Source organism: Notamacropus eugenii, chromosome 2, assembly GCF_028372415.1.
Source record: "Notamacropus eugenii isolate mMacEug1 chromosome 2, mMacEug1.pri_v2, whole genome shotgun sequence".
NCBI classification, from domain to species: Eukaryota; Metazoa; Chordata; class Mammalia; order Diprotodontia; family Macropodidae; genus Notamacropus; species Notamacropus eugenii.
In genome coordinates this window covers 157,821,137-157,847,650 of record NC_092873.1, presented here as the reverse complement: position 1 = coordinate 157,847,650, position 26,514 = coordinate 157,821,137, and the positions used below count along the sequence as shown (strand labels likewise).

The 26,514-nt window shown below is 36.5% G+C and overlaps 1 protein-coding gene across 1 annotated transcript in view; it reads left to right on the top strand.

The window, feature by feature from the left end:
- TBX18 (T-box transcription factor 18) overlaps positions 1-26,270 on the top strand; it is a 37,232-nt gene extending 10,962 nt beyond the window's left edge. The window contains exons 5-8 of the mRNA XM_072642731.1: positions 5,146-5,313; positions 12,032-12,096; positions 20,986-21,080; positions 22,692-26,270. Of these exons, the coding sequence (XP_072498832.1) occupies positions 5,146-5,313; positions 12,032-12,096; positions 20,986-21,080; positions 22,692-23,416 (1,053 nt within the window). The 3' untranslated portion in view covers positions 23,417-26,270. The remainder of the gene's footprint in view (positions 1-5,145; positions 5,314-12,031; positions 12,097-20,985; positions 21,081-22,691) is intronic.
- The last annotated feature ends 244 nt before the right edge of the window (positions 26,271-26,514 follow it).

Genomic DNA, 26,514 nt, shown 5'->3' with positions numbered 1-26,514 from the left:
AAATCTGTGGATTTGTCATTTGGTGAAGAGAAAACAGAAGGACCCAAGAGCATCTTCAAGATAAAAATCAGTCAAATAAGAATCAATAATTCTGTCAGTTCACTTAATAAAATAAGATGTGCCCACTAGAGAATAACTCTGACTCAATTAAACATTCACCTTACCTCTTATTGGCTAAGACAGCAGCAGTATCACATCAATTGCATTTATAGGTAGACATATTAATTTCTTGGCATTCTCTCTCACAGTCTTACTATGACATCCAGCTAAAATTTTTTCCCTTTAAAATTCTAGAGGATGTATTATCTTTCCAAAACCAAGGCATAGAATTAAATTTGAATGAAGTTTTACATGTTTCTTTTCAGACATGTCTGACTTTTCATGACCCTGTTTATTTTGTTGTGTGCGTGTGCTTGGCAAAGATACTGGAGTGGTGTGCTATTTCCTTCTCCAGATCATTTTACAGATGAGGAAATTGAGGCAAACAAGGTTAAGTGACACGCCCAGGGTCACATAGCTAGTATGTGTCTGAGGCTGGATTTGAACTCAGGTCTTCTCGACTTCAGTTCTATTGCTCTATCCACTGTGCCACCTGGCTGCCCTTGTCAATCATATTTTGGTGTTCTTAGGGAAAAGACAAAGTGTAATGTTTTCATTCTAGCTCTGACACTCACTACTGTTGTGACTGGATGAGTCACTTAACCCCTCTGAGCCTCAGTTTCCATGGCAGTTAAAATAATAATAGGAATACTTACAATATTCACCTCCTAGGGCTGTTTTTGAAGTCAGCACTTTGAAAACCTTAACATATAAATGAGGGTGATTATTCTCGAGTTTGATATCTTTTGCCCTCCCTTTTTGTTCTTTTTATCTCCTGCTTTGGGCTGGTTGAAAAATTTGAATCTCTGCACACAATTCATAGTCACTGAGTTTTATTAATAAATAATGAAAAAAAGTGGGAAGCTGTCCCAGCCAAACTGTTTAACTGTCCCACAGCTGTAACTTCTCGGCTAGTCTTGGTAAAAGACTGTTTAGGTCATGATCATTGCCGAAGTTATGTATCATAGTGAAAATAACCCATATTTGATCTATTCTCAGTATAGTATAAGCTTTATTCACCCTTGCAGACCAAGATTCTTTAACCAGCCTTTCCCTTTTCCCTCTTGGAGCTAATCTTCCCAGCCTTGCTTCTCATATTGTTGCTGTGTGGCTTTTTGGGGGGTTAGGGTGTACATTCTTAATTTTGTCACTGGTGATGGCTTGTCCCATCTAGTCACACAAACTTCAGCCTTACAGAGTGAAATTCCTGAATAAGAGTTTTCCCATGGAAAAAGTGATTACAGGTAGGGTGTCTGGAATCTGTGTAGGTTGGATGTGGCCAGCTATGGCCACTGAATTCAGTCATGCGCAGGTGTGAAATGAAGGAACTGGTTACAAGGAGTTCCAAAGAACAGATCTTTCATTTTTTAATCCTTTTTGATCCTGCTTCTTTATTTTTGTGTCATTGGAATTTGGATAGTGTTTAAAAATTTCCAGTCCTAGCAAAATGTTTCCCTCGTGCTAGACAGTAAGATATTAATCAATCAATCAGTAAACATTTATTAAATGCCTATTATGTGCCAGGCACTAAGCTCTGGGGATGTAAAAAGAGACAAAAGACAATCCCTGTCCTTGGACATTCTCCCATTAAACCAAGGGATCCCTAACCTAATCAGTGCCCATGTGAGTGACACTGCTCTTCTCACTGACACCATAGGCCAAGTAGTTAAAACAAACATGTATTAGCCTACTGATCACGAATGATTTTTTAAAAATGTAAATTGAATCATGTGGGCTTTCCATGCATGTTATCAGTAGAGGCGAAGGAAAAAATAACAGAACGGTGAATATGCCCAAATACACTGACTTAGTTTCACTGATGAGGAAAGGGATCATCATCAAGGCCTCTTTGTGGTTCTAAGGATTGTGTCAAATTAGTGTAAATTGTGTCATGACCATTCCCCCCAAATAAATCAAGGCTTACTTTAGAGTCATGCAGATTTTTCAAGGGTGGGTATGTTATTCAATTAATAAACCTTTATTAAGAACACTTGGGCAGTAAGGTGATGCAGTGGATAGATTGCTAGGCCTAGAGTCAGAAGGACCTGAGTTCAAATCCAGACTCAGACACTTAATTGACATGAGACCCTGGGCAAGATATTTAACCCTGTTTGTCTCAGTTTTCTCATCTATAAAATGAGGTGGAGAAGGAAATGGCAAAGCACTCCCATATCTTTGCCAAGAAAACCCCAAAAGAGGTCACAAAGAGTCAGACACAACTGAACAAAAGACAATTAATATTTCAGTACTAATAATAGCTCATATTTATATAGCACCTTAAGCTTTGCAAAGCACTTTAAATATGTTATTTCATGTCATCCACAAAGCAACTATGGGAGGTAGGTGTTATTATTCACATTTTACAGATTTAGAAACTGAAGCAAACAGAGGGTAAATCAAGTGACTTGCCCGGTGTTAACTGCAAAGAATACTGAATGGGAAGGCAAGAGACTTGTATTTAAGTCTTCAAGTTAGTCACCTCTTGGAACCTCAGTTTATTCCTTTGTAAAATTAGAGTTTATTTAGACAATTGCTAAATGAGATATTTGTAACTACTCAGTTTAGTGCCTGACACATAGTAGACACTTAATAGATGCTTATTTTTTTCCGTTCTTTTTAAAAGTTTATGTTATTTTCAACTCACAAAACAAGCATATCCATAATACAGTACAATAAAAAGATGATTGCATATAAAACTGTAAATATTTTCCTTTGAAAGTTCTTTGCAGTGTTAACCATCTATGATTCTGCTTTCTTGTTGAATGAGTAAATATTGATTGCACAGTATTGAAAGGAAGCAGCATAGCGTACTTGGAGGAGTGCTGGATTTGGAGTCAGAAGACTTGGGCTTAGCACAGTGTTTAGCCAATAGTAGGTACTTAATGATTGATGATTTGTCCAGATCCTGACTCTGACCCTTGCTGCCTTTGGGATCGTGGACAATTGACTCATTCATCCTCTCTGAGCCTCAGTTTTCCCTGGGTTAGGTAGATACTATATCACATTGCTCTACCAACTAAATGTTATGGTGAGAAGAGTACTTTGAGAACCCCATAATGCTATGTAAATGTGAACTTTTATCATGGGGAAAGCATCAGAATTGTGCTGTCTTGGGATAGAATTCTGGATTAAAAGCTGAGACCTTATGGTTGGTCCAGGCTCTGGAGCTAAATACCTATATGATCCTAGGCAAGAAATCACCTCCTTGGATCTCATTTTCCTGATGTGCAAAATGATGGGGCTAGACCAGATGGTTTTTCAAGTTCCTTCTGGTTCTTACATTCCATGATCCTTCCATGAAAATAAAGTGAGTTTTCTCTAAATAAGAGCATTATGCCCTGTAGGTTTTATTATACATTATTACACTGCTGTATAGCTTTTCCCATTATTTGCATAGCTTTATGAAGAGTTTCTAGAAACCAGTTGTAAGGCAGAGATCTATAGTCAGGTATTGTTATATGAGGGAATCTTGGAATCTCATTTCCTTAGGGTCCTAGAAACATTGAAAATCTATCTGGGATTACAGATTCCAGTTAAGGTTGTAATTGCTTCCACTGAGAGGTATTCACTGTAAGAATACCATACCACAGGTAGTGGCACTGACTAATAAGGAGAATAAGTTTTTTTCTCTTATAGCAGCAAAACAATTCTCTTAAAGTCAGGGTTATCTATAATCAGGCAGGTTCAGCTCTGGTCTTCCTTCATAATTGCTGCTAATGTTCTCATCCAGCACTGGATTTAATACCAGAACACCTGGGTTCCAATTCTGTCTCTACTACTTAAAGCCTGTGTGAGCTCGAGTAAGGCTTTAACCTTCATGGACTTTAGGTCTTTTCCAGCTCTTAGAGCTTGCAAACCCAAACATTATTAGGTGTTCCTGCCCAAGATATTTTTCATGTTATTTATATATATATGTATATATAATAATAATTATTATTTCTTGGAAGGCCTTTCCAGCTTCACAGCTCAGAAAAGAATCTTTGGGAATAGGATTTCAGATCTAATTTCAACCGTCAGATTTCAGAAGAGATTCCTTCACACTAAGTTCAACATTGAAAGGCAGCCAAATTCAGATTAATTGCAATGACAAATCTAGGTCCTAAAGTACATATGATGTAATACACTTCCCTCTCAGTAGAGAGGTGGCAGGGGAAATGAGAGGAGGGTACAGGAGATGAATGTTGTATTGGAGTCAGATGAAGTTGTTTTATCAGTTAATTTTGTTGAACTGTTTTTCTTTCTTATGAGAGAGGGTCCAAGAAACTAGGGACAGTATGAGGAAATGATTGTGGTGGAGAAACAAAAGGCATTAATCAAACAGAAAGAAAATAAACCAAACCTCAATTCAGCTAGAAAGAATCTTAGGCCTTTGCATTTCTACAGCACCATAAAAAAGATGAAGGTAAATGCACATGTTGAATAGCCATTGACAATGCTTAAGGAAGTTTATGAATGTTCTTGAGATGATTCTCAAATCCATCGATAATTTATGATGCTGAATTCTCTACACCGATGAAGTGAATTGGGGACAGGAAGAAGCAATACCTAATCTGAAAGCATAAATAACTAGAGAAGAGGGAGACCTTCAAAGAAATTTATCACTTAGTGGACATGTAATTATTACTAATGAATCAGACCTATTGTCTGAATAAAATTGGGCATATGATAGCTAAATTGACAGGATTAAACACATTCTAATCATATGATTTCAAGTAGTTCCCATTTGATGTAGAAAAATAAAATAGTTGGGGTGAATCATATCAATGTTAATTCCTGTATATGAATCATGGTTATGAATATATTTTCATGAAACTGGCATAATTCACATGACTATAGATCACAGACTCATAAATACAGAAACTGGAATCATCTAGAGACTTAAAGTTGTGAAGATATTTCCTAAACATACTATTTATACATTAGTAGGAAATTTTATTTCCAATAAAGAGACATCATAACGTTTAAAAAATTGTCAGTGATGACCAATTGATGATGAGGAGTGATATCTGACAATTGTGTTTTTTTTTTTTCCTTTTCTCACTTCAGATTATCCTTCACTCTATGCACAAATATCAACCACGAGTACATGTCATTCGAAAAGACTGTGGAGATGATCTTTCTCCGGTCAAACCTATTCCATCTGGGGAAGGAGTTAAAGCATTCTCATTTCCTGAAACTGTCTTTACCACTGTCACTGCCTACCAGAATCAGCAGGTAATTTCTCGGTCTTTCATGGACTGCTGTGCCACATTTCTTACCCCAGGAGAAAAGAAAAAAAAGTTAGCCTTGTCAATTTATGATGAAATATTATTACAGTCTATTTTAAAGAAAAGACAATGGGCTGTGATAGATAGAGAGCCAGGCTTAGAACTGGGAACACCTGAGTTTAAGTCTTGACTGTGACGCACACTGGCTGGGTGACCCTGGGCAAGCTACTTGGTCTCTCACAGTGCCCTAGAAGACCAATATTCTGCAATGCAGAACAGTCATTGATCTGCATTGGTAGAGGGAGTTTCCGCACCAGGAGTGGTTTGAGCAATGAAATAGTAGATCTAGACCTTATGCTCAGTACTTAAATCTAAGACTGTGGTAGGAATAATTCTTGAGTGCTCCCTCAAGCGAGACTTCTCCAGCAAGGCCTCATTGATACAATAATCTTAGTCTCATGTAGCTCTGGTAAGTGTATTTTTTAGGCACAGTTTTCCTGTGGTTATTGAGGTAATTTGGTGGATCCATGATGCTGCCAGCATAGATATTTCTTTAATTGGTACCATGTCATTTCCTTCTCTGAGATTTTTGTCTATATTTTCACATAAGTCCTATATAGTAGGATTTATAGTAGTAGTGTAAGCTCCATACTACACTAGAGGCCTTCCTTTTGTTTTTTTAATATTTTGATTGAACTAGTATATAGAAGTAGAATGTAGTAGAGAGGAGTTAGGAAGCCAGAATTAGAATCATGAAGACCTGGATTCTAGTCCTGCCACTGACATTTATTAACTGAACAACTAGAGACAACTCACTTAATTACTCTGTGCCCCTTGGTAACTTTTTTTTTGAAGCAATCGGGGTTCAGTGTCTTGCCCAGGGACACACAGCTAGTCAGTGTCTGCAGTTGGATTTGAGCTCAGGTCCTCCTAAATCCACGGCTGGTTGCTCTATCCATTGTGCCACCCCCTACAACTCTTTAAAAAAAGACTATATACAAGTCCCCCCACCCAAATGAAATGATAAATGTAGACAAAGACAAAGACAAAACCAATCTACACTAGAACTGAACATCTATTGCCCTATATTCTCTCTATATGATCTGCACATCCTCTTTTATTATCATAAATTTTCAAAATAACTTCAAAAATAATTTATTTCATATCTTATTTGCAAGTCATCCTTGGTAAGATGCTAAAGTCCACTCATACCTACCTTGGATCTTTTTGATGTTCTTGGGGTTATTCATCATACTAATTCTTCTGAGAGCTTTGTCTTCCATTTTAGGGTGATATTAATATTCCTTGCTGGTGAGGTTTCCAATGAGCATTAAAAATTGAAATTATTATGTATTCCTACACATTATATAATATTTTATATTATCATTCTATATTATATAATGTTATTATTAGTTATTATTCAAGTAATATAAAAATAAAATTTCACAGAGGAATTATGCTGAATGGAATGCAGACAGAAGTTCTCTTTCTTTTAAAACATTTTTAAAATATACATATCATTTTAAGCCTGTGTCTAGTTAGACCAAGTGAACTAGAAAACTTTATCTACAAACAGTTTTCTCAAACATAATTATCAAAAGAAATAGCCAACTGGTTGAAGATATTCTCTGTGTAGGTCTTTTCCTATGCTCCTTTTATGATTTCATTTATATAGGAAAATCCCTCCACCAAAGCAGGGTCAGCACCTGCTTTACAATTGAAGGTCTTAGAGAGTTGCCTGGGAGATTAAGTTACTTGACCAGCATCAACTCAGTCAGTCCTTTGTCCAAGGTGAGACTTGAATCCAGGTCTTCTGGACACTAGGGCCAGAAAATTGTCTTCTAGTTTGGTTTCTGGCTTGTTTATTTGTTTAAAGGGCCCTCATAAATTGTTTTACTTCACTTTCCATGTGTAAATATCTCGTCTAAGGACCCCAGACATTATCATTTAGTTTCAATTACTTTTAGTGGAGAAGGACTAGAAATGAATTTTGTCATTCTGAATTAAAAGTGTCAGAGTTATTTGGGTTTAGGAACCAACAGGCCTTCCTTTGGGGCAGAGATATAAAACCTCTCCCATATCCCCCCCCCCCAATAGATATACATGTCCAGGCCTAGAAATGAACCCTTTCTTCACTCCCTTTATTGATGGCACTGTGGTGGCCCTGGAAAGAATTGCAAATTTGGAGTCAGACAACCTAGGTTCAAATCCTGGTTATGCCACTTAACACCTGTGTGACCTTGGACAAATCACTTTACTGCTCTGAGTCTCAGTTTCCTCATCATTAAAATAAGAAAGGTTAGGCTAGATGTCCTCTAAGATCCCTTCCATAGCTCTAGACCTATGGTCCTGTGAAATAAAACACACATTAAATATATAAAATGGACCGTTAAATGCTACAAAGAGTTGCCCAAGGAATTTGGGACTTAAAAGGTCTATGGGGAGAGTTTCAAGAAGAAGAATACTAAGAAATTATAAATCTATATACAGTTCCAAATATTTTAATAAATCATATAGAAAGATTTTATAATGGGAACTTTAAAAAAAGTTTGTAATTCAATATATTTTTAAATATCAAGAATTAGATTATTTTAAACTAATTTTATAATTTTAAAAAATTATTTACCAAATTGCCAGAAAAGTGTGAGGTGGAAACTTAGTTGCCTAAATAAAGAATTGATATACTCAAGAGAAGTTTTCCAAAAAAAATGCTAAAGCTCAATTGAAGAGATACTCTGACAAGAGGGACAATAGGACTCAAACAGATCAATCAGAACTCCATTGTTGATTTATTAAGTAGATCATCTTTGCAAATATCCATGACCAAAAACTTTAACAGTCCTGTAGTCAACCTGGGAATGATCCCCCACAAACTCAGCTTGTATGGCCTTCAAACAAAAAATACTCCATCCTTGGGCCCACGTTTGAAGACTTTACAGCTTAGTTTGCATTACTTAGACTTCTTACCCTTCCTCAAGTACCATCGCTCCTATTTCCTAACTGAATTTTCACTGGCTGTCTCCTATGCATAGAATTTTCTCTCCCTTTATCTCTGTCTTGTGTCTTTCCTGGTTTCCTTCAGGCCTCAGCTAAAATCTCACCTTCTGGAAGAAAAGCTTTGCCTGTTTTGCTCAAAGCTAGTGTTTTCCCTCTGTAGACTATCTCCAGTTTATTCTGTCTCTGCCTTGTCTGTACATAGTACTTTGCACTTTCTCCCCTATTAGATTGTGATCACCTTGGGAAGATTAGCCTTTTGTTTCTTTGTTTTGCTTTGCTTTCTTTTCCCAGCACATAGTACAGTGCCTGGTACAGAGTAGGTAATTAATAAATCCTTATTAATTTCAATTGATTTGACCAAGTTCAACCTACCAGGTTCATACAGTACTGGCAGAGTCTTTGAAAACCTGCTCTTAGACATCATTGTTGTTGTTCAATTGTTTCGGTCATGTCTGACACTCCATGTCCCCATTTAGGGTTTTCTTGGTAAAGACAGTGGAGTGGTTTGCCATTTCCTTCTCCGGCTCATTTTACCGATGAGGAGACTGAGGCAAACAGGGCCATATAGCTCGTAAGTGTCTGAGGCTGGATTTCAATTAATGAAAATGAACTAGCAAGTATTTATTGTGCACCTACTATGTGCCAGGCATGTGCTAAGGGCTGGAGGTACAAGAATGTAACAACCCACAGACATGTCCTTATAAGAAACAAATCCTACAACATTTGTTAAACACCTAGTATGTATGTGTGGTGCAGCATTTAGATAAAATATGACTCCTGATATATTTTAAGGATACAAAACTTCCTTTAGTAGCAGAGCAACAAGCTTGGTAAATTGAAGGGAAATACTACACATATAGCATATTATGGTCTTAACAAGGCTTTTGAGTCTGCTGCTACAATAAATGCTTATGTATGCTGAGATGACATTAATTTAACAGGTGATGTTTAAGTTAGGCGATGTCCATTTAGCATGATGGAGGTTGAGTCACTGAGTAGTGAATTACTGAAAATTTGGAGAGATTTAGATGACATGTTTGTTCTTTTCCATAGAGGTGTTTCCTATCCTTGGTTATTAAGAGTTTATCAGAGGTGTCCAACTCAAGTGTCAAGGGCCATTTACAGTGCCTATCTTTTAAAATTAATTTTATTATTTCTTTCTTACATTTTAAGTTCTAAACTACCTCCCACCCTCCTTTCCCACCCCTCACTAGAAAAGGTCACCATTTGGCATAGATAGATATGTATATGTAAAATCATATTATGCATACATCTACTTATCAATTCTTTCTGTGGAGATGGATGGCATCTTCCTTCATAGGTCTTTTGTAGTTGATTTGATTAGTTATAATATTCAGAATAGCTTAGTTATTCTTTCAACAATATTGCTTTAACTGTATACAATGTTCTCTTGGTTTGGTTCATTTCATTCTTCATTATTTCATGCAAGTATTTTTATGTTTTTCCTACAAATCAACCTTCTAATCATTTCTTACAGCACAGTAGTAGTTCATCACAATCATATACCATAACTTGTTTAGCCATTCCCCAATTGATGGGCATCCTCTCAATTTCCATACAGTACCTATTGAGCCAGGTTAAGATGTAATTGGGAAATTTTTTTTTAACAAAAATAAATAAAAATTCAAGAAAACATAGATAATGTTCACTTGTGAGTTTCTGGGTCAATATGTCACCTACAAGGATCTTTTTCTATTTGACCTGGACGCTATGGGTTTGCATCATCCTTCTAGAAGATGGAATTCTTAGAATGACTATTTTGTTGGGTGGAAGGGGAAAGAGCTGGAGGAGGAAACTGAGCAATAACTAACAATTTAGGAGCATAGTCTTCTAGAACTAGAAAGAACCTCAGAGGCCATGTAGAACTAAATTCTTCATCAACACATGAAGAAACTGAAGTCTGGAAAGCTTAATCAGCTTGTCCAATGTCATGCAGTAGAAATCATCAACTCAGGTTATCTAACTACAAAAACAATCCCCCCCCCCATTAAAATTTTTTAAAAATACATAAATTTAAAGTGATCTTGCCAAATTGTTGATGTGATCAAACATAAAAACAGAACAAACTTTACTAAGGACAAATTCAAAATAGTCCTTCTGGGGAGAGAAAAGCAATGTATAATACGGAGATAGATAATATGCCAGAATGCCCTATCTTTCGGGGACAGGGCATCATAGAACATTGTAGAACAACAACCTATGAATGCTCTAAAGAGGATTGTAATTGAAACAGAAGCACAATACTGTGTTAGGTCAATGATACTTCAGTACCAAGGAACCAGCAGTTACCCTCTCATTTTTTCTATCCATAGTCCATAATATATGAGTACTGTTGTGTCCAGCTCTGGTCTATAGAAATTATAATGTATCTGTAAAACTTGGATGAGGGTTCAAAGGAGACCTGTAAAGATGATTAGAGGGTTGAACAGTAAGAGCCACAAGGAAAAGTTATAGGAATCTGCATTTTTTTTGTCAGCTAGAATAAGAGAAGGCTGAGTTAGAATTTAATAACATTGTTGAAGCGTATAAAGTAGTCATATACAGAAGATGAAAATCAGCTCTTTTTTCCTCTTTACTAAAGGAAGAGAAGAAAGACCATAAGTTATAGCAAAGTTCCCAGCATTTCTTGTGACCTCTTTGGCAATTTGGTGAAACCTATGGACTCCTCAGATTAATGTATTTAAATACATAAAATAAAATACATAGAATTTCAAAGATTATATTGAAAAATATTTGGAGTAGCTGCGTGGCTCAATAGATAGAGCATCAGCCATGGAGTCAGAAGGATCCAAGTTTAAATTAATACTAAACCAGATATTTACTAGCCATGTGACCCTGGGCAAGTCACTTAACCCCGATTCCCTCCAAAAAATACATTTATCAAAAAATATTTTTAAAAAACTTCACAGACTCCAGATAAAGAACCCCAGCTCCAGATTAAGAACCCCCAAGCTATTAGCTCATAGATATAGAGATAGAGGTCATCTAATCTCATTTTGGCAGTTGAGATAACTGAGGCACAGAACGATTAAGTGACTCATACAAAATCACATAGGTAGTAAGTGGCAGAGATGAGATTTGAACTCAGCTCCTCTGGCTATGACTCTTCCACTCTGCTTCCTGAAGATAGATCTAAGTAGGAATTTCAGTATAGTAACGATTGTTAAAAATTAGAATAAGGTGTCAAGAATGGTTATAGAATCAGCTTCTAAAGAGGACTTATATGGAGAATGCATTTTTACCTTTTTCAGTGAAATATATGGTTCTGCTTGAAGGGATTCAAGGCATGAACCTGAATGGATTTCTCAAATTTCTACCGTGTCGATTATTTATATCTAAAGTATTAGAAGATCAGAGGGAAGCTGTATAGTGAAACAAAAGTTCATCTTATCCTTATGAATTCTTAGTTTAACTCTTGCTTCAGACATTTACTAACTGTTTAACCTTGCGCAAATCACTTATTTTCTGCCTGCCTCAGTTTACTGATCTATAAAATGGAAATAATAATAGCACCTCCCTCGCAGGATTATCATGGAGACAAAATGAGATAATATCGGCATAGAACTTTGAAAACCTTAAATTGTTGCATGAATACTATTCTTATTGTTATTCATTCTGTGAGCATTTTGTCTTTAAAAATATTCTAGGTTATAAAAATGCATTTGCTTATAATTTATGCTTTCTCAATATGACTTTTTCTTCTCTAGATTACACGACTGAAAATCGACAGAAACCCATTTGCCAAAGGATTTAGAGATTCTGGCCGTAACCGGTAAGGTTTTGACACGTTTTAGTAATGATAGATCTTATTTATTGGCCATGTCATACTCCATATTTTAATGATAAAACATCTCATTCAGACTTCTGTTACTCTGAAAAGCAGCTTTGCTTGACAAGAATAATGTCCAATAACTTTGGAAAGTTTATAGGTATGGTGATCACAGAACTGGTGGTGCAATGGATAGAGCAAAAAGCCTGGAGCCAGGGAGACTCATCTTCCTGAGTTCAACTTCAACCTCAGACACTTACTAGCTGTGTGACCCTGAGCAAGTCACTTAACCCTGTTTGCCTCAATTTCCTCATCTGTAAAATGAGCCGGAGAAGTAAATGACAAACTATCTTTGCTAAGAAAATTCCAAATGGGGTCACAAAGAGTCAGACACAACTAATAAAAAAAAAACAATACAGATACTTTACAACAACTGAAAAATACTATGATTTGATATTTATAATTCAGCTAAGCCTGGGGAAAACCCATCATAACAGGTTGGGCTCAGTCTATTAGCCTAATACATTTATAATAATGCATTTTGGGGCTAAACTTTCTTGACCTACAATCATTAATAAAGCTCAACCGCACAGAGTCCCTTTTTTTTTTATTTGGCCAGATAACATATATGAAAGCTACCTTACTCCCCCTCCCCATTTTATCTGCCTTAACTTTTAAATATTCCTTAGTCTCCAGAAAGTCTCCTTTGCCAAAGTTACTTACTTTCTTACTTTTTTGGTGTTTTTACTTTTAGGATTATTCCTACCAATAATTTCTTGTTGCCTTTCTTTACTAATCTGGTTTGTAAATCAGTTGTTTGTTCTGTGTGTGTGTGTGTGTGTGTGACCTCTCTGCGATTATGACTGTATTCCAATATAGCTCATAGTGGATATTTGATTAAATAACTAGTTGATAGCGATAATTTTGACAGTGTAGGACAGGAACTAGTATAATCTCAGCATTCCACATCTCAGTCCAGGGTTTCACTTAGAATGCCACTTTGTTTTAAGAACTTTTATATAATCCTTTCTCCTCTCCCCTCCCCCTGCAAGAAACAATTTATGATTTTATTTTTATAAAAAATATTTTCCTATGAATGACCCCATTGCCTCATGGAAAGATGGCTTTCGTAGGATGTACGAACAAGATGCACAAACCAGTTATTTCACTGGAGGAGAGAGGAAGAATCCTTATCAGCAATGTATGATGATTCCTAGTAACCCGTATCTCAGTTATGTGTTTTGTGAAATAGAGGAATCCCAATGAAAGCTCCCCTTGAAATCCTTTATTGTACTCAGAGAAGGTTACCTGTTGTGCTTGAATTTTTCATTCTTGTTTTACAGCAAAACAAACAAAAAACTTGCATTAGGAAACTGTGTAGTTCAGGTTGAATTTTCAGTGAGTTCTGTTTTACCTGGTTTTATGAAGTTTACTTTTTCCTGAAAAGTTAGATATACATTGAACTACATTTTGAACAGTACACAAGCATTTATTAAGTACCTGCTGTGTCCCACACGCTGTGCTAGATGTTGAGGACACAAAGATAAAATGAAATATTACCTTCTCTCAAGAGCTTACCTTCATTTTAGAGAGACGATATGTACGTATATATGGAAGTTTACAACATGCAAATACACAGTAGTTTAGGAAGGGAAGGAGAGCAATTTTTACAAATATTGCTGGCAATAGCAGTTTGAGGGAGAATCAGTTAAGACTTCACATGAAAGGAAGGTAGTGCTTCAGCTGAGTCTGGAAGGGATTCTAGGAAATGAAGGGGAGAAGGTTAAGGAAAGTGTATTCCATACACAAACAACAGCAGCGACAAGCAGGAAAGAAAATTTGGCAAGACTGTAGAGTTTTTGGAAGGGGAATCATTCATGAGACCAGAAAGATAGGCTGGCATCCAGTTGTGAAGGGTTTTAAAACCATTCAGAGGAGAGATTTTATTCTAGAGGCAATGGAGAAATATTGGAATTTATTGACTGGACTTGCAGTTTAGGAAAACCACTGTGGCAGCTTTATGGAGGGTGGATTGGAATGAATGAGAGACATGGGATGGGGGATCAGTTAGGAAGTCATTACAGTAGTCTGCATGAGAGGTGATGAGGACCTGAATTAAGGTGGTGGCTTTGTGAGTGGAGAGAAGAAGAATTATATAAGAGGACTTTGTTGTGGTTCAGTTGTATCCAATTATTTGTGACTCCATTTGAGGTTTTGTTTTCAAAGATACTGGAGTGGTTTGACATTTCCTTCTCCAGCTCATTTCACAGATGAGGAAACTGAGACAAAATCAGTGACTTGCCCAGGGTCATACAGCTAGTTAAGCGTCTGAGTTCACATTTGAACGCAGGTCTTCCTGAGGCCCATAGTTCTATCCATTGTGTCATCTAGCTGCCCTGGAGGATAGGTTACCTAATAGAAATATTTGGAGTAACCATGTATTGACTGACTCCTATTTGTAAGTGATAAATCATTTTTAAAAATCATTTTTTTAAATTTTGTTTTTTATCATTATTGAATCTAGGAGTCCTGCATCGCTTGCGAGTTGTTTTTGGAGTTAGATTTTAGATTATTTTATTTAGATTATTCAAATAATCTTTAGGTTATTTAAAAATAATAATAATGACAGTTATAAATGAAGCAGAGTGAACACGGTTTGGGGGGAGGGGGTCAGAAAACCTGGATTTGAATCCCAGTTCCACCATTTACTACTTGTGTGACGTTAGACCAATCATGTCACATGATCAGGCTATGAGTTTTGCAAAGATTAGCCTTGCAACAATGAGAATACCGATCATTCTGCAAACAGAGAGTTTAAGGTAAAGGCTAATATGAATATATGTAAAATATATTGAGAAGACACCCAACCTGTGTGTGTGTGTGTGTGTGCATGGCAACCAAAGTTTATCACTTAAGATCCTTCAATTTAGCAAGCATTTCTCCAGTGCCTATTATATGAAAGGTACTGGGAACAGAAAGATAAAATGAGGAAGAATTCTACTCCTCAGGGAACTGGAATGAGAGTTAGGAGAAAAGAGGCTGGAATAAGACATTTAAACAAATAAACATGCTATGATTTGAGAATGGAGGGATTAGGTATCAGAAAGGACTTCCTGAAGGATATGGTACCTAAACTGAGCCTTAAAGCAGGTTGAGAATGCCAAGAGGCAGAAGTAAGAAGGGACATGATGATCAACTTGTAACAAAAACATGGAAATGAGAGATGAAAGATTGAACATGTAAAGGAACAGGAAATAGTCTAGTTTTATTGGAATAGAGAATGAGTGAAGGGAAGTAATGTGAATCAGTCTAGAAAGGTCTATGGGAGCTAGATTGTGAAGGGATTTCAATGCCCAAGTGGTTTATGTTTTATCCCAGAGGTAATAGGAAGCACCAAAAAAATTATTATTTTTTAAATTAGCAAAAAATAGCCATTCAAATCAATTGCTTAGTTTGATGTTTAGTTCGATTTCAATAACTACTTGGTTGATGTTTTGTTCTCTTTTTTTAACCTTATTTTGTGTTATGAAAATGTGAGCTCCCTCCTGATAAGTAAATTACTTCCTCTTCTTTCCCTGGGTTAATTGAAAATATAGGAGACAATCCTACACTTACATTAGTTTTTAGCTTCTTAATTATTTCAAAATATTTGTGATTTAAATCTTCATACCTAAACATACAACTTAAATAAACTAAACTTTAAAATTGTTAGTATCATATGAAAATATTGAGCTATCATGTGGATTGATGACTGGGGTAATTAGGGCATTATAGTTACTTTTCAAAAAAAAAAAACAAAACAACCCACACACAGATAAAATGTACATTTTGAAAATGCAAACTCTGTTACCTGATTTTAAAACATAATTTACTTTGACTAACAAAAGCTGTATTTTTATAGAAAACAGAACAATACTACCTTTTAGTGTCATCCATCCCTTATTTGCATAATTCAACTCAATGAAAATTTATTAAGTTCCTTCTATGTATCAGACACTGTATTTAAGCTGCAGGGAATGATAAAGGCATAAAAAAACCCAGACACTTCAAAGGCCCTGTCTTCCAGGTGAGAGGGATGCAGACAGGGGGTAGATAATAGCATATACAGAGAAATAAATATGAAATATTTTATGTATTATTTCTAGGTCAAATATAAATCTCCTTTGGAATGGCAGAAGAGGTGGGACCATTTTATTAGATGTGATAAGAGAAAAGTCACAATAAAAGATTGGATTTGATTAATTTGTTGTGATGGCCTCAGTAATCTGACTCATTTTTTAGAAAAGAATTCTAATTCTATTGTTTTTTCATATATATAATAAACACGTTGGAGAAGACAAGATGTAAACAACAGTTTCTAATTGTTTAAACTGCATCAAGCAATTCTCTTTAATTAAAATTGCTCCTTTCCAACCACTTTACAGTCCCACAGGCTGTTTTATAGGAATCAGTAGCTTCAGCCCTCAAAAGCTGTGCTGCAGGACATTTGCAGAGTAAAAGAGAATTTATGTGCTGAGAATAGTTTCATTCTTCAGCAAGGCCTCAGGTTTGACCCTATAAAATTTTTTACTCAGGAAGGTACAAAAATTTCTCCTCTTTAAATACTTCAGGAAAAACATAACCATTTTACTAAATAAACTTGGCTATTTGATAGCATAAATTAGGGTGGTGATAAAATGTGGAAATTGTTCGAAGGCATCTTGTATAAATTATCGCCTTGGCTGTGCTCCTCCAGGAGGTGCCTTTTATCTTCTCTTTAACTAGAAGCGAAAAGTCTCCATTACTGCAGAAAATGAAGGCTTGCTTTTTTTTTCTTTAAATGTCCAGGTTCAGCTAATAAATATTTTATAACGGTTTCCTGCAAAATATCTCTGATCCTTTCTGGAGCTTGCAGCCTGAAAACAGCCATCTAAGAAGAAAATATTGATGGCGTCACATCTGATCATTCATATATTTATAACTTTTCCATGAGTCTCCTCCAAACCTGGCCTTTGGGTTTTATTGTTGATACTATCTCGTCCTCAAGAGATTTTATTTTTGTGAGTTTGCAGTGGAGGCGTAATGAACTTGCAGTGAAAAGACCTTGGGTCCTAGATTTTGAGAAAGGGAGCTCAGGGAACATTTGACCCAACCCCCTCCTTTAACAGATGAAAAAACTGAGATCTAATTAGGTGAAATGATTGGTCTAAGGTCGTTCAGAGAGTAAGTGGTAGAACTGGGATTCTAACTCATGTCTTCTGACCCTCATTGCAGTGCTCATTCTACCCGACTCTTTAGAAATGCTTCTCTTCTCTCATTGCCCTGAATTTCAGGGATTCTTAACTGGTTTTCCTGATATGGACTGCTTTGGCAACCTGGTGAATCCCATGGACCCCTTAAACGTACAAAATGAAATATTTAGACTTACCAAGAAAACCAATTTATTGAATCAAGAGATTTTTTAAAAAAATTCTTAGAGCTCAGGTTAAGAATCTTTGTCCTATGGTACCTTAATCTTGTAAACTAGTTCATATTCTTTTGAAGTGATCAGGGTATAAATTTTAAATTCTAAATGTCAAATGAGATAATGCATACAAAGTAATTTGCAAACTGTAAAGCTCTCTATAAAGTCAATATATTAATAATATTATTGTTAAATATACAGTCACATCCCATCTACTGTCCTATATTAAGGAAAAAGACCCTAGAACAATACCATTCAATAAATGGTGGTTACCTAATTTATCTGAAGGGTATACTACATGACTCTTTGGGTTATTAAGTCAAGTCAAGTCAGTAAGCATTGATTAAGTACTTTCTACATGCTGGATACTGTGTTAACCACTGGGCATACAAAAAGAGATGAAAGAACAGACCCTGTTCTCAGAAAGCTCACAGCCTAATGGGGGACATAATGGGCAAACAACTATGTAAGGTATATATATAGGATAAATTGAAACTAGGCTTAGAGGGAAGGCACAAACATTACAGGAAACCTTCAGTTCAACTAATGCTTATTTAATGCCCACTGTGTTCCAGATACCCTACTATGAACTGTGGCTAGAAAGAAAAAAATGAAAGTCTGCAGTCAGGAAGCTCACACTTGGCTGAGGGAAGGGAATATGTGTGTGCATAGTTAATCAGTAAACATTTATTAAGTGCCTTTTATACACCCGATATTGTACTAAGCACTGAAGATAAGACAAGAGGCAAAAGACAATCCTGCTCCCAAGGAGTTCACAGTCTAATGGGGGTAACAACAAACAAACAAATATCTATAAACTTGATATAGGATAAATAGAAATAATTGAGAGAGGGAAGGAACTAGAATTAAGAGGAGTTGTAAAAGTCTTCCTATAGATGATGAGATTTTAGTTGGAACTTAAAAGAAGTCAGGGAAGCCAGTAGGCAGAGATGAGGAAAGAGAGGAAAAAGGAAATGCAGAGTCTTAAAGTATCATAATTCCTAAGACCATCAAAATGGAAATATAAAGCAGTTTTGAAAAGCTATTTGGGACAAACTTAAAGATTCAAAGTTGTTTTTTAAAATTATATTATAATGTAAAAATGTATACATATTTAGAATTAATATTAAGTTCAGATATTTTTAGTGCAGGCAACATGGAGTTAGAGATTTATGTGACTACAGCTGCACAACTCTCTAGCAAGAAAGTGTGATCTCACACCCATACCACTGTTGGATGGTTCTCATTCACAATTTTGTCATTGATGCATGGTGTAATTTGGGAACTGTGAAGAGAACATTGATTCGGAGAGCAGGGGTACAAGTCTGTAATCCCTTCTACGGGAGGAGGCTGAGATTGATGGATCTCTTGAGCTCAGGAGTCCTGAGCTTTAGTGGGCTAAATTAATGGATGGAGATGTGCTTCTATAAAGTTTTACATTAATGTGATGAGCTTTTGGGACACTGGGGAGAGGCCACACAGGGCCCCTGGCTTGCCTAAGGGAGAGGGAACTGGCCAAAGTCAGAAGACTTGGTTTCAAATTTATGCTCTGGTAATCATCAGATATGGTTTCTTAGGAGAGTCATTTTGCCTTGGAGGTTCTGTTTCCTTATCAGTAAATTGCGAACAATTATATTCCTTACCTATCTCACAAGCTCTCCTGAGGTTTAAATGAGCCAACGTGTATAAAGCACTTTGAACTGGAAAACTTTGTAAATATTGTTCTTCAGTCATGTCTGATATCTGACTCCTTGTGACCCCTTGTGGAGTGTTCCTAACAAATATACTGGAGTGGTTTACCTTTTCATCTCCAGCTCATTTAACAGATGAGGATACTGAGGCAAACAGGATGAAATGACTTGACCAGGATTACACAACTAGTAAGTGTCTGAGACCAGATTTGAGCTCAGGAAGATGAATCTTCCTGAATCTAGACCTAACACTCTATGTACTCCTCCACTACTAATTTTAGACAGAATTTTTAAGTTGCAAGGACCCTTAGAAATTATCTTGCCCAGGGAGTCTTAATCTGAAGTCTATGAACTTTTTTTTAAAAGAGATAGTTTGATAACTGAATTTCAATATAATTGATTTTCATTATAAACTTATGTAGGCATTTAAAATGAGTTATTCTGAGAAGGGGTCTATAGTCTTCACCAGACTGCCAAAGGGAGCCATGACACACAAAAGTTAAGAACTCCTGCTGTACTTCAGCCTGACTATGCTACCAACAAAATAAGCTGAAGCCTATGGCACTTGTAAGTGGCAGAAATGTTACCATAACTTAATCCAGGTTCCTGATTCCTAATTCAGTATCCTGTAGCACTATGCCATATAATCTCACCCTTAGTGTTCATTTTCTGTGGTCAAAACAGACATTCCTAACATATCCATTTTGTAGCTTTCCACTACCATGGCTGAGGCTGAGTTTGTAGAATCACAGAATCTCAGAGTCAGAAGGGACCTCAACAGTCACGTAGGTCCATTTATAAAAGAAATGCCCCTTGGCCCCCGCCGAAACGCATCCACTTCCATAATGTACCCAACAAGAGCCTCTGCTTAGAATCAGGATTCTTACAAAGAGTATGAATTTGTGCAATTCCCTGGAGCCTTCTCCTTCCACCCTAACTCTTACCAGCCCTTCTTTGTAGCAGAGGGAGTTCTTAATATTTCCTTGGGTTTCGTGGTTACTCTTGCAAATCTGCTGAATCCTCAGGACTCCTTTTCAAATGTCATAAATGTATAAAACAAGATACAAAGGACTAAAAAGGAAGCCAAAGTCTATTGAAAATAAAGATATGTTTTTCCCCCAGTCAAATAAAAGATTCATGTAAAATCTATCTACAGCTCTAATGATGTTTCTTTGCAGTATTAGACTTACTTAATACACCTGTGACTTTTTCAAATTACTTTCCATACATTGTCATATTTGAACCCAAGACGACTGTGAGGTGTAAATGTGATAGGCATTATTATCTCCGTTTTACAGAAGGGGAAACTGAGCCACATAGAAGTTAAGTGACAACTAATAAATTGATAATAATTCAGCTTCAGACGCTTATTAGCTGTGTGAACCTGGACAATACACTTAACTGCTGTTATCCTTAGTTTCCCCAATTGTAGAATGGAGTTAATAAAAGCACCTACCTCCTAGGGTTGTTGTACGGATCAGATGAAATCATAATTATAATGCACTTAGCACAGTGCCTGGAACATAGTAAGTGCCAGTAAATTCTTCCAGCCTTCTTACAACAAAATTGTATTGGGGTCTTAAGGTTTCTATTCCGCCTATAGCAGGCTCCTAACTTTTCAAGATGCATGACTCAAGAGTTGGAATTTGTAATCAGTAGCATTTTAATCAAATCATTTAAAAAATAGTGTAATAAACTATCTGTGTTAGGAAGTGTGGAACAAACAATCTAATGGGACTTTTGTTTTTTAACATTTAGAATGGGTTTGGAAGCTTTGGTAGAGTCATATGCATTCTGGAGACCTTCCTTAAGGACTCTCACATTTGAAGATATCCCGGGAATACCCAAACAAGGTAAATGAAAATCTTGTAAAATCACATGGGTCAGACACGCAGCCTGGTTCTGATGCCAAGCTAGGGCTCAAAAAATAATTTTCATTTAATAAAAGTTTATTTTCTTTTCCTCCCCCATTTGAAAAAGAAAAACAAAACCTTTGTAACTGATATGAAGTCTTGCAAAGCAAAATCCCCCACTGACCATTTCCAAAAACATGTATCTTTCTGGACCTTAAGTTCTTCAGCTGTTTCAGAAGATGAGTGTCATGTGTTATATGAGTCCTCTGGAATGATAATGATAAGAATTCTTAAGTCTTTTAAAATTGTCTCTTTTTAGAGTGTTATTATTATATTGGTTCTTCTGGTTTTTCTCACTTTATTCTGCATCAGTTCACACAGGTCTTCTAGGTTTTCAATGAAACCATCCTTTTTGTCATTTCTTGTTAAATAGTTTTTAAGACCATTGCCACCAATGAAAAAAAATTCATGACCTCATCTCCCCTGATAATGGGAGCCTAATCTCCTGTCTTTCACATCCCTCAGAATCCCTCTGTCTCCAAAGTGCTAGTAAAGGGCTTGTTCTGTGGTGCTTGAAAAGATTCATGATTTCCCTGGAGTAAATCGTGCTTCTATGAGAATCACTCCACCTCTCTCCCTTTCTCTTCTAGTAGTGGATATTTTCATGAGTCTTTGTGGCCAAAGGGAGTCATCATCTGTCCACACTAAGCCAAGATGTACCTCAGGCTTTACCAAGCCTACATTCAAAAGTTTTCTAGCTTGTAGACTTCCTGGAAATTGTGTTCTGTGGGCATAACTTTTGAGGACAGAAGGTCAGCTCTATTCTGCTATCCATTAGAGTAGGGAATAGTAGTGAAGTATAAGATTAGCCCTTCAGGTGAGACTTTGTGGTTTCATTGGTGAGGGGAACTCCTGACATGAAAATCCCCCTCATCCTTATAGAGCAGCAGCTCAGCTGCAACTAGAAAACTGGGGAGTGGATGGTAAACCCCAACAACAACAAACCTTTTAGATGACAGATTGAGTTTTGGATATTATTGAATTAGGGAAATTGCATGAAAAAAAGGCTTCATCTCTTTCACCTTCCACATTGTCTCATTTCTTCCCTTATATATCTTTCCTTTCCTTATCCATTATCTTCTCAAATCTATTATGAATATATGTATATATAAGTGTATACATGCACACACATGTATATACACATACACATATACATATATATGTATATATATATATGTATAAATGTGCATTCTACATTTCTCCTATGAGGAGACAATATAGGTTTGAAAAAAACTAATGGGGAACAATATGAAAGTGGGAAGAGGAGAAGGGATGGTGACAATTTCAGATCAAAGTGAAGTAGGAAATTAAGTATGGATTTGATACAAACTTTGGGAAATTCAAAACTTGTAACATTCACTACAATACTGAGACCAGCTGAGGAAGCGACGTTAAGACCATCACCACTTTTAAGAGGGGAATCTGAATTCAGGAAGCTCTCTTGTGATTAAAATCCTGAAATATGTCTTTAAATCCTTTAATTCCAAGTCAAATGGAATCAAAAGATAGCTGAGTGTCATTGGCTGTTTATGTTTTATTAATCTTTTATAGGAAACACAGGCTCATCTACCTTACTTCAAGGTTCTGGAAATGGAGTTCCTACGACCCACCCTCATCTTTTATCTGGTTCTCCTTGTTCTTCTCCTGCCTTCCACCTTGGGCCAAATACAAGCCAGCTATGCAGCCTGGCACCTGCTGATTATTCAGCCTGTGCCCGTTCAGGCCTCACCCTTAATCGGTACAGCACCTCCCTGGCTGAAACCTACAACAGGCTCACTAACCAGACCAGTGAGACCTTTGCCCCACCAAGGACTCCCTCTTACGTTGGAGTTACCAGCAGTACGACCGTGAACATGTCCATGGCTGGCAGTGACGGAGACACATTCAGTTGTCCGCAGACCAGTTTATCTATGCAAATTTCAGGGATGTCTCCCCAGCTCCAGTATATCATGCCCTCACCATCTGGCAATGCCTTCACCACCAACCAGACACATCAGAGCTCTTACAATACTTTCAGGTTACACAGCCCCTGTGCTTTGTATGGATATAACTTCTCCACTTCTCCCAAACTGGCTGCCAGTCCTGAGAAAATTGTTTCTTCCCAAGGAAATTTCTTGGGGTCCTCCCCGAGTGGGACCATGACTGATCGGCAGATGTTGCCCCCTGTGGAAGGAGTGCACTTGTTGAGCAGTGGGGGTCAACAGAATTTCTTTGACTCTAGGACCCTAGGAAGCTTAACACTGTCATCATCTCAAGTGTCTGCACATATGGTTTGATGGAACCTTTAAGTCAAAATACAAAATTTTTTTCTAGTGTATTTTCTGTTCTTAGCTGTATGAAAGGACTATCATTTTGTGGCTTGTATAATGTGTATATAATAGAAGAGGAAGGTGCACTGAGCCTTTAAATTTGCTCATGGTGAGATTATATATATATTATATATATGTGACATATATATAATATATATACATATTATATATCCATTGTGTATATACATAGCCTTTTGAGTTATTCAGGCTATACAACTGTACCCTCCATCTGGTAATCCAGTTGTACAAAGTGTTTGCAATGTATACAACATATTAAGCTCCAATTCCAAGACTTTTTTAAACACAAGATGATATATTTAAAGACTGGCCCCGAGAACTAAACATTTTAAACTTAATTTATCAGAAAAATTCTCTAAACATTTGTTCCACCTGTGTTGATCATCTAGTCCTCATGACTGCTGTTATTCTTGGAGATTTGGAAGGTGTGGAGACCTTAAGTGCAGAAGGTCACTCAAAGACAACATTAGAAGTTCTGAGCTATCCATAAGAGCGGAATAGTTTTCATTCTTTTACTTTTTTCTTATTCACTAGTGCTAGCATGGGATCTTGAGAAACAGCCTGGTATATAGTAAATAGATGGGGTTGCCTCGAGTGTCAGGCGATCTGAGTTCGAGGGCTGCCTGTGATGTGTATTCACCATGCGACCACAGGCAAGTCAGGTCATCTCTCAGTGCTCTACACATTTCTTAGAGACTATAAATTATAGATAAGTCTCACATCTATAGTGGAATTCCCATACTGTGAATCCCCTGTACTAACAAATCTACAAATCTATTCCCCCCACTCCCAATTTTTTTAATCTTATGACTTAAAGTTCTTTGTGATACTGCTTCTTAGAAAACCAGAAACACCACTAAAATGTTTTTTTTTTTAATTTTTTTTAAGGATTTGTTTTCATTTTCACTGCCCAGCAGACACAGTAGTGATTCTTATTCCTCAACAGAGAATGCATTGGTAGCTATTTTAATTTTTGCTCAAGTATTTCCTATTCTACAACCAATGTGACTGAAATATGTCCATGTCCAGTAGGCTCCCAAAGTGTATGGCACTTTTATTTTGATTTTCACTAGAGAATGCAATATTTTAATCCTAGTAAATTGAGAAAGAGAGAGAATGCTTATTTTTTAAAATAATTTAAATCCAACTCCACATTCCCATGATTCTAATAATGAAATACAGGAAATCTCTATTTTAAATCAAAAGGATTAATGTTGTCAGTTTCCCCCTTAGCTGTGCTTGGGTCAAGGGTGTGAAGGGTCTCCCTTGCTTTGGGTTCTCACTACTAATTGCGTAGGTTGGAATTCTTGACCTATGGTATATAGATGAGGAGAGGGAGGTTATGGTTCTTATTTATAATATAGTGTCTCCTAACTCCTACAGCTTGGACACTCGCCCTTGTAAGTTGCCCTCTGTCAGAGTCTTTTCCTGTGTAAATTGATATGCTGCCTTTTTGGTTTTAAATAACACTACAAAGAATTTCTGTGAGTCATCTCCATGAATCTGCCTTTTGGAGTCTCTCCTGCCATACTAAATAGAAAGGAATTTCACTGAAGGAATTGTAAAGCCATTTCATCTTCTCATTTTAAATGCTAAGGACATGTTTAACCTTAAGACCTGGAAAAATGAGGAATTAACTTTGGCTCCTCCACTCTCCCCACTTTGTATGAAGATCTGGGGAGTTTGTAAAGCAATTACTTTGATACTATATCACAAGACAAATGAAATTAGTTACACAGGCAGAGCAGTACCCCTGTACAACTGCTGAGAAAAAAATAATTGGACCATTATGGATATTTCATATGTGTCAGGTTAACAATGCTGTGAGTTCGTTATGCCTCTGCACTGAATTAATTGCTTGAATTCAGGAGTTCTTAACCTTTTTGGCAATCTGCTAAAGCCTATGAACCCTTCCCAGAATAATATTTTTAAGTGTACAAGATAAAATATGTGGGATTATAAGGGAAACCACTTATATTGAAATTTAGTTAGCAAATTATTTTTAGAAAAATCAGTTCATAGGCTCCAGGCTAAAAACTCCGTCTTGACTTCATTCTTGTTTTGGTTAGAAAAAGCAGTGTAGGTCTTGATTTGTTCATTAATACAGTCTCAATTAGGTGTTTAGGAATGCCCTTAGATTTAAACAGAATCTGCATAGGACAGGACTCATGGTTTCCATGCCTGGTCCATTTCTTTCAGCGTGCTCTATATTCCCAAAACCTGAGTTCATCAGTTCAGTATTATTCTTGATTTTTTTTTTTTACAATTAACAGAAGTAGATTGATATAAACCTTTTGTAATGCCTCAAAAAATATTGTGAGTATATTAGCAGTCTGCTTCTGTACTGTAATTTTTTTCTGGACAAAGATCTGAAATAATGCTAAGAAGACTACGTTTATGAGTGGATGCAAGGCTATGTGAAAGCTTGTTAATATTCAAGGAGAGTTTTCAGTGCCTTGGGAAAATGGAAAAGGTACTCATTCATGTCCATCTATGTGCACGAAAAAAGTATTTTTTTTGTCATTATCAGTGATTTGGAGATGATACAACACCACGGACATGTTGTTGTTTGTTTTTTAATTCAAGGTCATTTTTATTTTCTGCAAGATTTTACAAATACTACTCGAATACTTTGTTCTTTAAAATCTTACTGTAAATAGTTATCACAGTGCCACTATAAAGACTTGCTTTTGTTATTATATTAAATAGTATCTATGCTTTGGTATCTGTAATTATCCATCTGTATTTTATTACTACAAAAATGCCACAGAAATTATATTAAAGTATGTATCTGAACACATTATTTTGGACGAGAATTATTTGAGTGTTTGCCCTGAATGTGTGTGTTTTAAAGAGCCATCAGGAAACCAAGCTCTCAAAGTTCAGGGCTTTCCGTTACAAGGGAGAAGAACTAGATTACTGCATATCTCCTGGATATTAGAGCAGTGACAGTGCCATTTAAAGGTAAAAGTCATGACAAATGCTGAGCACATCAAGGTTCTCACTGTAGAAAAGAAGACATAGGATTTTCTCCCCCTTCTCCTTTT